This window comes from Chenopodium album, chromosome 5, assembly GCF_948465745.1.
Source record: "Chenopodium album chromosome 5, dcCheAlbu1.1, whole genome shotgun sequence".
Classification (NCBI taxonomy): domain Eukaryota; kingdom Viridiplantae; phylum Streptophyta; class Magnoliopsida; order Caryophyllales; family Amaranthaceae; genus Chenopodium; species Chenopodium album.
This window is the reverse complement of record NC_137838.1, coordinates 71,921,495-71,938,818: the sequence shown is the minus strand read 5'-3', so window position 1 is coordinate 71,938,818 and position 17,324 is coordinate 71,921,495. Positions and strand designations below refer to the sequence as shown.

At 35.6% G+C, this 17,324-nt stretch overlaps 1 protein-coding gene and 1 pseudogene across 2 annotated transcripts; one reads left to right on the top strand and one right to left on the bottom strand.

Moving 5' to 3' along the window:
- Positions 1-4,957: 4,957 nt before the first annotated feature.
- On the top strand, positions 4,958-8,981 carry LOC145632237 (zinc finger CCCH domain-containing protein 30 pseudogene; annotated as a pseudogene). Its single transcript, XR_014112535.1, has 2 exons — positions 4,958-5,216; positions 6,422-8,981. The product of XR_014112535.1 is annotated as a zinc finger CCCH domain-containing protein 30 pseudogene (transcript).
- Positions 8,982-15,408: 6,427 nt separating this feature from the next.
- On the bottom strand, positions 15,409-17,300 carry LOC145630985 (putative pentatricopeptide repeat-containing protein At5g52630). Its single transcript, XM_081683098.1, has one exon. It carries the CDS (start codon positions 17,230-17,232, stop codon positions 15,427-15,429), a length of 1,806 nt encoding a protein of 601 aa, XP_081539224.1. The 5' UTR covers positions 17,233-17,300; the 3' UTR covers positions 15,409-15,426.
- Positions 17,301-17,324: the final 24 nt, after the last annotated feature.

Below are 17,324 nucleotides of genomic sequence, written 5' to 3'. Positions count from 1 at the left end.
CATTGGGCCGTACTTAAAACTCAAACCGGGCCCAGTTTAGTAAATTGGCCATAAATTCCTCAATATTCATCGGAATTGGGCTTATAATATATCGTTGGAAAGGTCTTTGCAAACCCCATCCAACTACACCACTATTGGACCCATATCATGGACCAACCAAACTGGATTGGCTGTTTTCTCAAAATAAAGTTTTCAAAAACAGAGAGAAGAGAAAAGAAAAGAAATAAAACTTTCCGCAACACTAGACCTTTCCACACTTTTGTTTCATTCGATTATGATTCGACGTGAAAGGAACTCATCACTGGGTTTGGTTTTGGGGAGACACAAATGGGTGTCTACAGAAGCCCCCACTTTGACTGAGTTTGGAGAAACGCAAGTTTCGAAAACGAAAGCCAAAGTATCGATAGGGGCGGAGAATGATTCAGAACGTTCTGCGATCCTAAATCACTCTTGTAACGCCGATACCTGCAAAACTAGCATTAGTTAAACAGATAAAAGAGTTAAGAAACACGTATCTTGCATGGTATATGATGAAATTTTAGTTGCCGGTTAGTTTATGAAAAAGCATGGTATGTTATTATTGTGTCAAATAAAAGACAGTAACTTTAATTGACCCAAAATGGATGGTTATGTGCTTACCTATACCATTGTAAATGATCGGGTGCTAAATTGTTGGTCCTTCCCCTTGGACATAGACTATATATGAATATGTAATAGCAAGTTTGCATGCATAATAAAAGTCAAGCAAATAGCCAAATTATTTTTTTGGGTGTTTAGAGAGCCATAAGGGTAGAGGTGAGAAACTGATAATCAATCCCATGATCTCCTGAAATCAGGAGGGAACACTATCAGGAAGTAGCCAGATTATAAAACCATATGAGTGATATGACAACTTCATAGCACATCATTATGAATTAATGATAACCTCTTTGCAAGAAGTGTTCCCGAAACACGTACAATGGGAGTGGAAATCTTAGAAGAGACTCCATTCCACAACATAATTCTTAAGATACTTGTTGCTGATTGCTTCAGTCATTCCCATGAATTGTCCATTTTCATCCTTCAACTAATAAAGAAAATAGAAATACCAGCAAGCCTTGTGAGATGCAAAAATACCTGTGATAAAATGTGGAAGAATAATGTATATTGATAGAAGTCATTTTTCTACCAAAAAAAAAAAGGCAAATCATTGGCTACCAAAACAACCTACAACAAATTAATTGAAAAGAAGCATTACATTATTACAATATGTTGAAATCAAGGTAATCGAATATAGCAGTAAAATATTGCAAACATTTGGGCCGTATCGATCTTCGATAGAATGGGAAAACATCATTTATATGATTTCCCTCTAAATAATAGTAATAATTTTGAAATCAAAATAGGATTCTAATTGCAAGTACAAAAGCTAATACTTTGTTAATGCAGAAGCAGAAGTACAAAACATTTATACTCACAGAGTCACGGTCATGGAAGCTTGGTCAATGACTGAACTAACAAAATCTCCACCCTTGACATAATAGAGAAGCAAAGAGAGTTACCGGAGCTACCGGTGACCCACCTCATTGAGACCCTGGCCGCCCTTTTCCACCACCTCCCCCTCTCCTCGTTTCCTTGTCATTTCTTCTTTTTCCCTTTGTTTCTTGGATTATTTCTTCATATTATCTACTTTTCTTGGCCCCAATTTGATTATAATTGTTCTTGATTTGGAAATTTGGGAATTTTTTTTTGCCCCAATTTGATTTTAATTGTTCTGATTGTGGAATTAGGTACTTCAATTTAATGGAGATGTGAACGGAGATGGAGAAGAAATAGAAAGTTAAAAATTAATGCTTAGTAAAGGAGGTGAACAGAGACGGAGAGGAGAGTGAAAGCTCAAATTTCATTTTGGGTGAGAAAATAAACAGACAATTTGTCGGGAAAAAGTCAATAAGACAAAAAGTGTAAGAAAAATACAAAATTACAAATAGGGGTAAGAAGGTAATTAAACATTTTGAGGGGTATAAAGGTCCATGCACTGTTCATAAGAGCAAGTTTCTACTTTTTATAAGGTAGGGATATATATATATATATATATATATATATATATATATATATATATATATATATATAGAAATTTCTTTTTAAATAGTCTATAATTTAGACATCTATTATTGACTTCATTCCTTCCTCCCTTCTTCACTTACACTCCATATAATTGTAATAATTTTACTAGTATAAAAAAAACTTTTTGTAATACTCCATCTGTCCCTTAATTAGATGCCAAATTTCTTTTAAAACGGTTTTAAAATTAGAAGCCTATTTCCATTTTTAGTAAGTTACTCCCTCCGCTTCATCACTTTCCATTTATGGATTTTTTTTTTTTTAAAAAAAATGCATCACATCTATATTTGATAACTTTATACAACTATCTCCGTCCCTATTTGATAGTTACTTTCGAGCAATCTTTTCACGGGAATTAATAAACATGAATAAGAAGTAGCAAAAGTACATTGAAAATGTAAAGTTACATTGGGTATGCAAAAAAGTAGAGAGAGAAACTAATTAAAGTACATGAGAAAACAAAATTTACATGGAAAAATTAAATTTGCACAAATATTTTTGCAAATTGGAGAGAATTTTGGTAAAAACTTAATATTAATGGCACTTGAAAAAAAAAAATGTGACTAACATTTTAGGGCACCAAAAATGGAATAAGTGACTATCAAATAGGGACAGAGGGATTATATTTTATCACTTCTCCCTCTTACTTTAAACCCTATATAAAATATTTTATTATTTCTCTTTATTCAATGGTCCCCACTTAAATAATAAGAATATATACTCTCTCACATACTTTCTCTTTCATGGTCACCATTTTACTTTTTCTATAATAATTTATAACTCACTCACAATACTCCGTATTGTATTACTCTCCTAAAATTTTGTGTAAACCCAAGTGATGTAAAAAATAAAAATAAAATGGAGGGAGTATTTTTTTTTTCTTTTTTACCAAATTATCTTTATTCTCCAAATTTATTTCCCAAAATGTCCCCAAATTGTTATCATTTCACTTTTGCTTTGGCACTTAATGGTTTCACATAATATCTTGGTCCTTTTATTTTCATTTTTCTTCTTAAATTTTTATTCCACCATTTAAACAATTACAATCCATGTGCAGCATATTAAATGAATTTGAACCAATTGGTTGTTGGTGTAGTGGTGATTGGGACTACACTTGGTAGGGAGGACTCGTGTTCGATCCCCCGCAACAACAATCGGGAGGGGACTGGAACCTAACCATCCATAACTGATCCCCGAATCCAGATTAGCCCAAAGGGTGAATCGGGTGGAACACACAAAAAAAAAAAATATTAAATGAATTTGATTGGTTCTTTTATTTTTTTATAAACAAATGTAATTGATCCTTTTTATTCTTAAAGGATTGCTGACATGTACAAGCATTTAATGTCATTTTTTTTTGTTTTATTCAAAGACAATAATAAGGGCCTGTTCTCATACGTTGAAATTCAGTTCAGTTTATGTCTAATGATATTGCTGATGATATAATGCCAAATTTCATTCTTTTAAGCTCTTATTACAACGACGATAATAATTTCATTCTTGTAAGCTCTTATAATAATAATAATAATAATAATAATAATAATAATAATAATAATAATAATAATAATAATAATAATAATAATAATAATAATAATAATAATAATAATAATAATAATAATAATAATAATAATAATAATAATAATAATAATACAATTCATTTTTCAAATGGTTCTATTTTTTTGATACACATTTCTACTGTTAAACTCATCATTGAGAAAATTAGAGTACTACACAACTTAAACTAATTTTCATAATCGGTTAGTTCTTCGTCTTCTTCTTGTCCACCAAGCTCCTCCATTACCTCGACATTCCTCTGAACTGACTCCCATATCTGATCAGTTATGTCTTGTCGTACAATATCCATAGCTGCTTTTCTGTTAGGATCGTACATAGTATGATCTTCTCTTCGCTCCATGACTTCAACTTGGTGCGTGAATGGAATCCCTAGTTCATGTAAACGAATAAAATTGTGTAGAGTACAACAAGCAACGATTATTTGCAACAGAAAACGTAAATTTTTTTTTTTAATTTTTTAAAAAAAAAAAATTTAAACAATAAAGTGTTTTGTGTTCTTTTGTCATAATACTATATTATTTTTAAATTATATAGTATATGTGTTTAAAATGTTTTGGGGTTTCATGTTTATAATATATTTTCCATAAATATTATAATTATAAAGTATATTTTCATAAATATTTTAATATGTACAAATGGTTATATACATATGTATAGTAATAAATAATCAATAAATAATCAAAGATCACTAATCCGTAGTTAAAAATCACTAATTACTAAGTTCAGTTCAGTTCAGTTCAGCTAATTTCAGTCAATGAGAACAAGCCCTAAATGTCTTTTAATTCCTTTTGTACTTCCCAATTATAGGTTTTAAGGATACTCCAAGTTCCTTAATTCCTGTGTAAATTTAGAAGTAGACATTTAGTTTAGGGATGGAGGGAGTAGAAATTTACAAAATACAGAGTAACTACAAGTGTTGTAATTAATAAAAAAACGGAGAATATAATACAAAAAAATATTCGTAAAAAATGATTTTAAATAGGGTAATGTTATATGCACCCTTTAGTTGAATATAAGCATGTAATATACTTATTTTTTTAGTATTCCGTATAAAGTTGGAAATTAATCGACAATTCACCGAGTAAATAGGAGTATTTTGTTTTGTTTTATTTTAATTTTTTTTTTTCATTTTTAGCTTCTTATTTAAGGACTGTATATATTTTTTTTCTTTTAAATAATTTTTTTTTAGAAAATTAAATAAGCCCTTGTTCATAGGAAATGGTGAAACGAAGAGAAGAGAAAAAGAAAAGACGCGCTCTTCTCACTTTCTCTCTCTCTCTCTCTCTCTCTCTCTCTCACAACTTTTTCATTTTCCTTCTTCTTCTACTGCTTCGTGCTTCCCTCTTCTCTTTCTCTCTCTTCTCTCTTTTACTACTACTACTAGATCTCTCAACTCTTAACCCCTCTTCTTTCTCTCTCTACTTTCTCTCTCTACTTCTACTAGATCTCTTAACTCCCTTCTTCGTCTCTCTCTCTACTCATATGCGATCTCTCTCTTTGCTGCTGTAGCTTCACAAAAACTATATTAATTAATAAAGGTAACTTTTTTGTCTTCCTTTGATTTTTTCCCCATTTTTTTAAAAATCAAATTTATCATCCCTTTGATCATTGGTTTTTTCTACTTGGATAGTTTATTTCAGTTGTTTACTTGTCTAATTTTTATTATACTTGACCAATTTTTTCTGGTTTTTATTTGAATTAATGGGTTTGATTTGTTCTTTGCTCTACTTGCATGTATTTGATTTTTTATTGTTTATTCTTGCTTTTTTGTAATTTCTCCAATTAATTAATTTCTGTTAATTTAATTTTTTCCTGTTTTTTTTTTGGGTTGGATTAATTTATTAAAATATGATGTGGGGTTTTATGGTTTTCCCTGTTTTTTCTTAATCTTTTGACTTTGGTCCTGTTTTTGTGAAAATCAGAAGTTTCTGTTGCTTTTTGTGATGTTTGCTGAGTGTTTCAACTTTTTTTAGGGAAAATTAATTAGAACCCCATTTCATTTTTGGGCCAATAAGCTTTAGTTTATTGCATGTTCATCCGAATTTGAGTATTGAAGTATGCTTGTGTTTGTGACCAAAACCCTTAAATTTTATTTTTCTAATTTTTGGTTGATAAAAAGAATTAGGTATAGTGTTTTGGATTTGGTTTGGGTTTTAAATTTTAGGGCTTATGAATTTTTCCGATTATAGAATTTGGTCACATGCCCATGAATTCATCAATTTGAATAGTTGATGAATAGTACAGTTTCAGTAGGATTTATTGCATGTGACCCACTGTCTGAAATGAGTGTAATTGATAGCAAGATGAGGTGAAACCCTAAACTAGAAAAGCTATTTGTTTGGCTGCAAAGTTTGCCTTTTGCGCTTTTTCTTTGAATGTTTTATGTTCATGATTGTGGATCAATTTGTTGATGCCTGCATATTTGGAGGGGGAAGAAGGGGCGCAGGGTTGCTTTTGATTGTTTATTAATATTTCGGATTTTTTCGATATACTAATTATCCATCTGCTCTTGTTCTTACATGTATGTACATGACTTGTGAGACATTCTTGTGGGATAAAGTTTGTTCCTGAAATAATTCTTGGAATTCATTGTTTTGGTGATGTTTCATAATCTCCATATGTGGATAAAAATAGGTTCATTTGCTTGAAGCACTCGGCTTTTACTTTTTCTCTATGTTTCTCTCCATGCTTCCGAGTACATGGGTTTGATGTTTAATTATGGTTGTGATTTATATTGTTACAGATGGAGGTCTAGATAGTCATATCATGCGCTGTAAAGTTGGGTGATTGGAACTTGTTGAATTCTGGCCTGCATTTCCTTCTCTTTATTAGTTGACTTCTGTCAAAGACATGAATAACTTGACTGTTGAGACCGTAGATACATTTTCAAGCCTGCTTGAAGTTTCTGCAAATAATGATGTGGAAGCATTTAAACGGTTGATTGAAGATGATCCGGCTGGAATTGATGAGCCTGGGTTGTGGTATGTCCGGAAAAAAGGCTCGAAACAGATGGTCTATGAGCATAGAACTCCTCTGATGGTTGCTTCAATTTACGGCAGTATGGATGTTCTGAAATTGATTATTTCTCTCTCCATTACTGATGTTAACCGGTCATGTGGTGAGGATAAAAGCACTGCACTACACTGTGCTGCATCTGGTGGTTCTGTGAATGCTGTTGATGTTGTGAGGTTGCTTCTGGAGGCAGGTGCTGATCATAATGCACTAGATGCCAATGGAAACCGACCTTTTGATGTTATTATGGTCTCACCGAGGCAAAATGATGTCAAAAGTGCTCTTGAAGAACTCCTAGCTGGTCATGGCTCTATTAGTGAGCGCATTTTGAGGCTGTCAAGCGCCACTTCTAATTCGAACTCACCACCACTCTCATCTTCACCAGTAAACGGATCTCCGTCATCTTATTCAGACTCACCACCTTCACCAATTAACTCAAAGTTTGATGATATCCAAGCTACATCTTACGCATCTGAGAAGAAAGAATACCCCATTGATCCATCCATACCTGATATTAAGAACAGCATTTATGCAACTGATGAATTCCGTATGTACTCCTTCAAGATCCGTCCTTGTTCTCGTGCCTATTCTCATGATTGGACAGAATGCCCTTTTGTTCATCCTGGTGAAAATGCTAGGAGGAGAGATCCGCGGAAGTACCATTACAGCTGTGTTCCTTGTCCTGATTTTCGAAAAGGAGCTTGTAGAAGAGGGGATATGTGTGAATATGCTCATGGGGTTTTTGAGTGTTGGCTCCATCCAGCTCAATATAGAACACGTCTCTGCAAGGATGGCCCAAGTTGCGCTAGAAGAGTTTGTTTCTTTGCTCATATACCTGAGGAACTGAGACCTCTTTATGTGTCTACTGGTTCTGCTGTTCCATCACCCCGCTCAAGCGCTTCTAGTTCTATGGATTTTGCTGCTGCTATGAACTTTATGCCAGGATCTCCCTCATCTCATATGTCTCCTTCTGCTTTCACTCCACCAATGTCACCTTCAGCTGCTAATGGAATTTCTCATTCTTCCTTGGCTTGGCCACAGCCAAATGTTCCGTCTTTGCGTCTTCCAGGCAGCAATCTTCAGTCCAGTAGGTTAAGGTCATCTCTTAATGCAAGAGATATTGCAGCTGAAGAGTTTGATAATATGCTGCAAGATTATGACTTGCAACAACAGCAACAGCTCCTGAGTGAATTTTCTTGCCTTTCTATGACCCCTAATTCTTTAAATCGCTCTAACCGCTCAAAAACTCTGAACCCTTCTAACCTGGATGATCTTTTTTCTGCTGAGAGCTTGTCTCCGCGGTACAATGATCAAGGACTGGGTTCATGTCTTTACTCGCCTACTCATAAATCTGCTGTTTTCAACCAGTTTCAACAGCAGCAGCAAAGCATGCTCTCTCCAATCAATACAAATTTCTCCCCTAAGGGTGTTGCTGACCATCCATTATTGTCAGGAAGAATGTCTCCTCGAAGTGTGGAACCCATCTCCCCAATGAGTGCTCGGGCTTCTATGCTTGCTCAACGGGAGCAACAGCTTCATCAGTTCCGCAGTCTTAGCTCTCGGGATCTTGGAACCAGCTTGGGTGCCATTGTGGGCTCTCCTGTTCATTCTTGGTCAAGATGGGGTTCCTCCAACGGTAAGCCAGACTGGGGTACAAACACAGAGGAATTGGGTAAACTCAGGAGATCTTCTTCCTTTGAGCTTGGCAACAATGGTGAAGAGCCTGATCTTTCTTGGGTTCAGTCACTTGTCAAAGAATCACCTACTGACATTAAAGAGAAGGTTGGAGGTTCCGTTTCATCAGTGGTTGACAGTTCTTATTCGAATGCACAAGCTGAAGTAGTGGATATGGCAGAAAGATATTAATTAATGAATAATATTACTTGTCCTTTGCTTTCTGGATTTTGATTGGTAGCAACGAGGCAAGATATAGGTAGCAGAAAGAATGGAGCAAGGTAAGCAGATAGAAGTATGCTATTTTTTTTTTTCCTATTTTGTTAGTTGAATGATATTCATTCTGACTATTCTTGCTAATGTAGTTAGAAAGGGTAAAATCTTGTTGCACCATGTTTCTTATGAACCAGGGTGCTTCTCGGCCATTATTTTGAAAGGCTTGGCCTTGGCCTAGTCGATTTTGCTTTGTATGCTTAGCAATATGTTTCATTAAAGAACTATATATCTCATGTATCTTCCATCTCTTTTCCATTGAATTCATTGCCTCATTCTGTAAACCATTAACATGGTGCTATTTTTGTACATCTTCAATGCAATTGATTTCTTTCCTATTGGCAGATTAAAATTTTCTTTTCTTTTTACTTTGGTATAATTTAGTTATCTTGTGAAATAATTGTCTTCTCTCATATTTCTTTTGGTCAAACAATTTCTAATCCGGATTAAATTACTAAATCTCATTAGCTTGGTTAATCTAATCTTTCAACCAGTAGTTACATGAAGTACTATATTGTTTGGAATTTATCATTTCAGTTTAGTCACGTCTTCTTGGATGAAATTGGATTTGTTACATGTTGGGATGTTATACGGTGTGTTTATCTCTAATTTTTTCGAGGAGGTTTCATACGCGATCATATAGATAAACTTCGAGATAGATGGTGCCTTTTGTTGTTGCCTTTGTACAATCACTTTGGTAATGGATAGCATAGTTAAATGCTGAGAATTTATTGAGGTGATAGTTGTTCACTATTGAGGTAGAATTATTCTACTACTATCTTACCTTGCACCTTTATAAAAAGGGATATGAAAAAAAGAAGGGTAGAAAAACGTTGGCTCTAAATCGTTCTCTAGTCTCATTACTTCATTCCTTTTGTGAAAAGAAACCACTAATTTTATAGTATCATTGCATCTATTTCAACTCTTTTACTTTCGGTGCTGAAATGTTTTTCTCATTGTTATTTTCTTTGTTTATTTTAATTTCAATATTCGGATAAAACGAACCTTTTTCCTTTTTTTTTTTGACATGTACCAACATTTTACTGTCTTCCATTTTTCTACTATTTCCCAAAGTATTATATCCTCTTTTCTACTACGTATATTTTTAATATCACACTTTTTTTATCTCACAAGTTTAACAAGTGATGTTTAAGCATTTAAAACATTTCCTAAAATGGTATTAATGGGAGTACATGTCAAAATTATGTGTCGATTGATGTTATTAATGTTCATTTTAATTTGATGATTCTTACTTTTAGTTATCTTAATCAATGCCCTTGGGACGTTCGTTAACTTTTGCCTATTTGTAATCATCAATAAGTGAAATTATTTAAAGTTGATATTATGAAAATATAAATTGAGACGCACAAGATTCAACATAATTATTTTTTTATCGTAAAGATACATCACTAAAGCTAGTCAAAGTTAAATTTTTGAAAAATGTTAAAAGTCAAAGTGTGTAAAATAAAAACAATGAAAATAATACTCCCTCCGTCTCTTTTTGTTTGTCACTTTTTACAGGAAAATCACGGGAATTAAGGTGAAGTAATGAAAGTATAATTTTCAATTAATAAAGTAATAAAAGTGTATGGGAAAGAGACATTTTCAATTAAAAAATAATTAAAGTACATGGAAAAGATAAATTGATAGATTCAAGAGTGTAAAATACTCCCTCCGTTTTTAAATACTTGTTCCATTTTTCCATGCGTGGAGTTTTACGAGAAATTGGAGAAAGTAATAAAATATAGAGATAGTGAGGTTAGTGGAAGGTAAATTGGAGGAGAGAGAACCTAAAAGTAGTAAAATTGGGTCTCACTAGTTGTGAGAATGAATTAAATATTATAAAGCTTTCCAAATAAGAAAATGGAGCAAATACTTAAATACGGCCGCACAAGAAAAGTGGAGCAAGTATTCAAAAACGGAGGGAGTATTAAATTAACAGTTGACGCATTTTTATGACAAATGTTAGGGTAAAATGGGAAGATGACTTAATAAGGACAAAAAATAAGGGTATAAAAGTCATTTTATATATCTTAATAATTATGAAAATGTGTGTTTCAAAAAAAAAAAATTATGAAAATGTGAAATGTGACGGCATTCAAAATGACAAAATTGACAATCAAATAAAGACAGACTTCGCATTCTCGTTCTCTTTGTAGCATAAACATACTGTAGCATAAACATATTGTACCTAGTCTCCTAGAATTTGGTGCACTTAAGGTTATATTATGCTCATTTGGTCATTTCTAATTGAATGAAGAAATTAGCCTTTTGAACTACACTCCGATTTAGAATGGATTTTACATTATTTTAAAATAGAGCACCCAAAAATAGGAAAATTGGCTTAAAATAATACCAACTATCAACGGTGTGTGCAAAATAATACGAACTCAACTATTTGCTACTAGCGGTACCACCTTTTATACTATATGTGGAAAATAGTACGAAAGTCACCAAAAACGTATTTTGAGTAATATTCCATCTATATTTATTACTATTATTTTATTAATTATTTTTTTTTTCAAAATACATATTGTATTAATAATTTCCTTTACAATCAAATTAATAATGCATGCCCCACTCCTTTGTTAGGTTTTTTTTTTTAAAAAAAAAATTGTTAGTATGTATTTAAATAATTTATTTCAAAATACATGTAGTGATTATTTCTACTACTAGTCTACCACACAATAGTAAATAGGGTATTTTTAATTTAATTAGTTTCAAAAAATGTTTTAAAAATCAAAAAAATTCCCTACATTATTATGGTTGGTGGATGTGGGAAAATTTCGGATATTTTGAAACTAATTATATCAACATAATAATAAGGCATTTAAATACTCTATTTACTATTGTGTGATGTAGAAATTACTATATGTATTATGAAAAAAAAAAATTAATTACATATTGATTTTTAACAAAAGCGTGGGGCATTATTAATTTGGATTGTAAAGAAAATTGTTAACGTAATACTATGTATGTATTTTGAAAAGAAAACAGAAAATTAATTATATAAAAAATAATAATAAATTACAAAGATAGATGGAATTTTTTATTTTATTTTTTTTTTTTTTGACAACAGCAGAACACAACAAATTAATTAACAAAGCTAATAAAGTTAGTCCTGCAATAGTGAGCAAGATCGTGAGCCTTACCCAGTTGGTCCCTCCCAACTTTCCAAACCACACACGTCCTGAAAGAGGAAGCCAATTTTTGTATATCCCTGATAGTCCACAAAATGTTTACATCCGCTGACATCTGGTTCCCAAGAGTATGAACCAGATTCAAACAGTCCGACAGCAAAAAGATCCTAGGGAACCCTTTCATACTTGCCCATCTAACAGCCATCAAGCAAGCAATTGCCTCTGCATGTAAAGCCGACCCCGCTTTACAAAAATGTCCCCCTCCATCTTCGAACGTAAAACCATCTAAAGAGCAAACCCATCCTATCCCCGCATTTCCTGAGTTTTTCATCCATGACCCATCAAAAAGAATTGTAACTCCTTGTGTAGCAATTGACCTATGGATAGGAATATAAGATACAGAGCCTAATGAGGCATAGGAGAACCCCGGAGGTCGGATATGCATATTGTCTGAAATTTGGGGATTTCTATCCCGTTTGTCACGAAAAATATCAAGGTCTTTCATTGCCCTCCCCTTATACCGTATCCAAACGCCACCATCCCCTACTTCCCCTCGGAAGACACGGCCATTCCTGGTTATCCATAGGCACCATAGGGTCACTATCATCTTAGTGATCCTATCACTATGAATGTCATCCTCGCTATAAAAGAGCAGGATTTGATTCTGAACCCATTGTCGCAACGGAGTAGATTCATTAAAATTTAAGTCAAGAGTGATTGAGCAGTTATTCCACGCAAACTGTGCCACCTCGCAATCTCTAAATAGATGTTGAAGGTCTTCTTCGCCCTCCCTGCAAAAATCGCATTCAGTCTGTACCGGGATGCCTCTGTGGAGAAGGTTAGCTTTGACTGCTAGCCCATTCAGCAAAAGCTTCCAGAGAAAAAGGCTCCATTTTGGAGGAATATTTAACCTCCAAATAATCTTCCACACCCCCTTAAACTCTGAATGGTAGGACTCCTTGGCTTTTAACCCCTGCAGAAAGGCATACCCTGTTTTAGTGGTGTAACTACCTGATTTATGATGAGGCCAATAAAGAAGGTCATCATTCTGGTCATCTGATAATTCCAGGCTTAAGATTTTCTGAGCACTTTCCTACTCAAAACACGACCGTACTAAAGAGAAATTCCATCTTTTAGGCTCAGTAAGTATGAAATCACTGACTAAACCTGCACCCACTCCTCTCAGAGGTTGGTCCGAGGCCATGACTGGAACCCTACCATTTGTCCATTTCATATTTGCAGCCCTGATCCTTTCCCCGGATCCAACCTTCCAGGCAAAACCCTCAACCAGGTTGTTGGTAACTGAAAATAAACCTCTTCTCCCCCATGAAGGTGAAATACCAATCGTTAGAGCCTTCCGTCCCGTAGTGAGGGGGCTACTCTCTCTCCTATAAAGCACTCTCGAAGCTAGAAGCTGGGGATTGCAGTGCATCCTCTGGAGTTGCCTGAACAACATTGCCTCGTTTAGAGTACTCATTGATCTAATCCCCAGACCCCCCATCCCCTTTGGGAGGTGAAGGATCTCCTTCTTTACCCAATGCATACCTTTTTCTCCATTAGAAGCCCAAAAGAATCTTGCTATGATGGAGTCGATCGCATTGACCGTTGAGACAGGTAATTTGAAGCACTTCATCACATGGGACGAAATACTAATAAGGACGGAGTTGATCAGGACAAGTTTTGCTGATTGTGATATCCTGGCTGAGCTCCACTGTAAAATTCTGTTAGCCACCTTATCCACCAAGAAACGAAAATCATTCGCTCTTCGGCTTGTGAAATCAATAGGAGCCCCCAAGTGAGTCCCTAAATTATCTTTCTGTTCCATTCTCAAAATATCTTTAAAACATTGTCTTTCCTGGGTAGAAGTCAACGGACTGAAACGAATGAAAGATTTCTGAAGGTTAAGTTGTTGTCCCGAAACCCGTTCAAATCTCTTGAGAATATTGGCTAGGTTGTCACAAGAGGAAGCAGTGGCCTTGAAAAAAATCATCGCGTCATCTGCAAAAAATAAATGAGTAATGGACGGTGATCGCCTTGTAACTTTGATCCCTTTGATCAAATTAATATCTTCTGCCAGCAAAAGCATACGAGACAGGATATCCATACAAAAAAGGAAAAGATAGGGAGAAAGAGGATCTCCCTGTCGAAGGCCGCACTTTGGTTTAAAGGACTCCGAAACCCTTCCATTTACCAAAGATTTATAAGAAACTGTAGTTATGCATTGTTCGACCCACTGTATCCACTTGGCAGGAAACCCATAAGCCCTGATAATCTTGAGAATAAAGATCCAGTTAACACGATCGTAAGCCTTAAACATATCAATCTTAAGAGCCGCCATTGGTGTCTTAATTCTCGTACCCGAAATAACATGAACAATCTCTTGACTAAGAAGAATGTTGTCTTCCATATAACGACCCAGAATGAAGGCGTGTTGAAATTCTGTGATCATGGACGGGAGACACCATTTCATTCTGTTCACCATGCATTTCGTAATACATTTATAGATGGTGTTACAAAGGCTAATAGGGCGTAAGTGAGCTGCAACCTCCGGATGATCAACTTTAGGGAGCATAACTAAAAGGGAAGCATTAAGTTCCTTCAGTAAAAAACCAGTGTCAAAGAAATGCTGAACCGCCTCAATAACTGACTTCCCTACCAATTCCCAATGAACATGGAAAAATTCGGCTATGATACCGTCCGGGCCTGGGGACTTAAGGTGATGGATAGAGAACATCGCCTTCCGAATTCCCTGACCAGTAAAGGGGGTTACCAGATTTGAAGCCTCTGAATCTGAAAGTTGGGGAAAAACCATCTCTCGAAACAGTAAATCAATATCATCCTCTATCGGACTACTACTTCCTATGAAAACTCGCTTCAAAGAGTCTTGAATCAAGTTGGCCACATCATCATGCCCATGAATCCATTCCCCCTCGTCATTTTTAAGGGTTAGAATTTCTTTCCTCTTTTGTCGTTGCTTAACCCTATAGAAGAGAGTCGTCGAGGACATATCACCTTCTCTAACCCATTTATCCGTCAATCGTTGCTGCCAAAACTGGAAATCCAAATTGCATTTAGGGATGATATCATTCACCCCTTTTACATACTCCTCTCCTTCCTCAATTGAGAAAATTGCATCTCCTTGATTACTTAAGGTATTTGTGATGTTCCGCCAATTCACACCCCAAAAATTTTAGGAGATTGATGTACTATTTTGCACATATAGTATAAAAGGTAGTGCTACTAATAGCAAATAGTTGAGATTGTATTATTTTACACACACCGTTGATAGTTGGTATTATTTTAAGCCAATTTTCCCCCAAAAATATTATGATTATATCATTTTCGTAGGGGAAAAACCCCAACATTTTATTCTAGATGGAAGGTTTAGGCTATGCTTAACATACCAAATAACTCATTTTTTTTTAAATTGATAAAAGCAAAAACTACTTCATCTCAATGCATTTTGTGTAATTAAATCAATTGCTTGACAAACACAGTAATGCAGGCACAATGGTCAGTGGTGCTTTGTTTACGAACTGTTGTTTAATTGAAATAACTCCACAATTGTTTCGTTGAAACATTGTTATAGATGTATGTGGAGAGTGAGAAAATCTATACAACGAACGCCACGTTTGCTGCTACAATACAATTACCAGTAGTCTCCACATGAACACTTTCCATCTTCAAACCTATGGAATCTGTTATTGTCTCTCACAATAATTATTCTTCCGGTGCACTTTGACATAAACTTGATTGCAGTGTGACAATCGCCACATACACGCAAATTTTTCATAATCCGGATAGGCCTGTCAGGTGGGAAGCTGATCAATGCATAAGCAATCGCTAACCTCTCACTGTGATACCTAATTGTTTGTTTTTTGGTATCATCATCCACTTGTTGCAGTACAAAACTAGTGTCAGCAATGTAGCCAGCTCGCTCCAATTCGTCCCCTATTTCTTCCAATTTCTGATATATCTGCTGGGATTTCGGATGGCATCTGTCCCCTGCAGCAAATGTGTGAACCTTATTGCCTTCCTCAAGCCAACTTAAACCTGTTTCCTTCTTAATCCCTCTATCCCTTAACATCAGCCTAACTTTGGCTGCGTCTTGGAGTCTCCCAGCTGCTGCATAGGCATTACATAGCAGTACAAATAGGCCAGAACCCACATTTCCTAACTCAAAAACCTTGTCTGCAGCATATGCTGCTAATTCAGTGTTGCCGTGTAGTCGGCAGCCTGTCAATAAAGCACCCCAAACAGACTCAGTTGGTTCAATGGGCATCTCCTTGATAACTGTAAGCGCCTCCTGCAACTTTCCAGCACGGCCTAGCAAATCGACTAAGGTGGCATAATGCTGATGCCCTGGTTCAATGTCATACGTTTTCATCTGATGAAAGTAAAACTGGCCCTCCTTAACCAATCCTGCATGACTACAAGCATAAAGCAAAGACAAGAAGGTGATAAAGTTCGGCTTTGTTCCTTCACTTTCCATACTACGAAACAAATCTAACACCTTCGAAGAATGAGCGTGTTGAGCACAAGCAATCAACATAGAATTCCATAATCCAACATTCTTTGTCTTCACCTCATCGAATACACGATATGCGCCTTCGATGATCCCACACTTCGAGTACAACGAGATCAAACCACTCCCAACAAAACCCGACGAATCATAACTCTTCTTCAAGCACAAGCCATGAATTTGCTTCCCTAGTTCCAAAAGGGTTGAATTACCACAAACATGAACCGCACTCGAGAACGTAAAATCATTAACATCAACACCCTCAACTACAGCATCCTTAAACAACCTAAGTGCCTCCTCATTTTCACCCAATTGAGCATACCCAAAAATCATTCCAGTCCAAGAAACTACATTTCTCTCAGGCATTTTATCAAACACCTTCCGTGCATCCCAAATTTCTCCACATTTAGCATACATATCCACCATAGAACTCCCCACAAACACATCCTCCTCATACCCAGTCTTGATCACAACCCCATGAACCAATCTCCCCACATCAACCCTCCCCAAAATCGCGCACGACTTCATCGCACTCGGGTACGTATGATCATCCGGCCGAAACCCGGCTCCAACCATCCTGCAAAAGAACTCAAGAGCAACACAAGGGAGCTCATTCTGAGCAAAAGAAGATATAACAGAGCTCCAGGTAGTAGAAACCTTAAAAGGGGCTTCATCAAAAATTTGGCGGGAAAAGGCGGGAAATTGAGTTTTTGAATAAAAATTGATCAAATGGTGGGAAACAAGAGGGATGGATTGGAAGCCTAATTTGAGAATGTGAGCATGGATTTGGAGACCTTTCGGAAGCGCCCGAGAGCGAGTGAAGGAGAGAAGGAGGTCGCAGAGATGGCGGTAGTGTTGCTCGAAGTGTAATTGATTCGGGTTTTTGGGTAAAAATGGTGGTGAAGAGCAAGGTGGAGAGAGAGGTTTGAGCATTACTAGCTAAGTTCTCAAATGAATCTGATGTGGGTTTTATGGTTTTCCTTATTTATTTTCTCTAAGTTTTTGACTTTGGTCTGGTTTTGTGA

Excerpts from the sequence above, each read along its gene's own strand:
- LOC145630985 (XM_081683098.1), bottom strand. The coding sequence starts at position 17,232 with ATGCTCAAACCTCTCTCTCCACCTTGCTCTTCACCACCATTTTTACCC.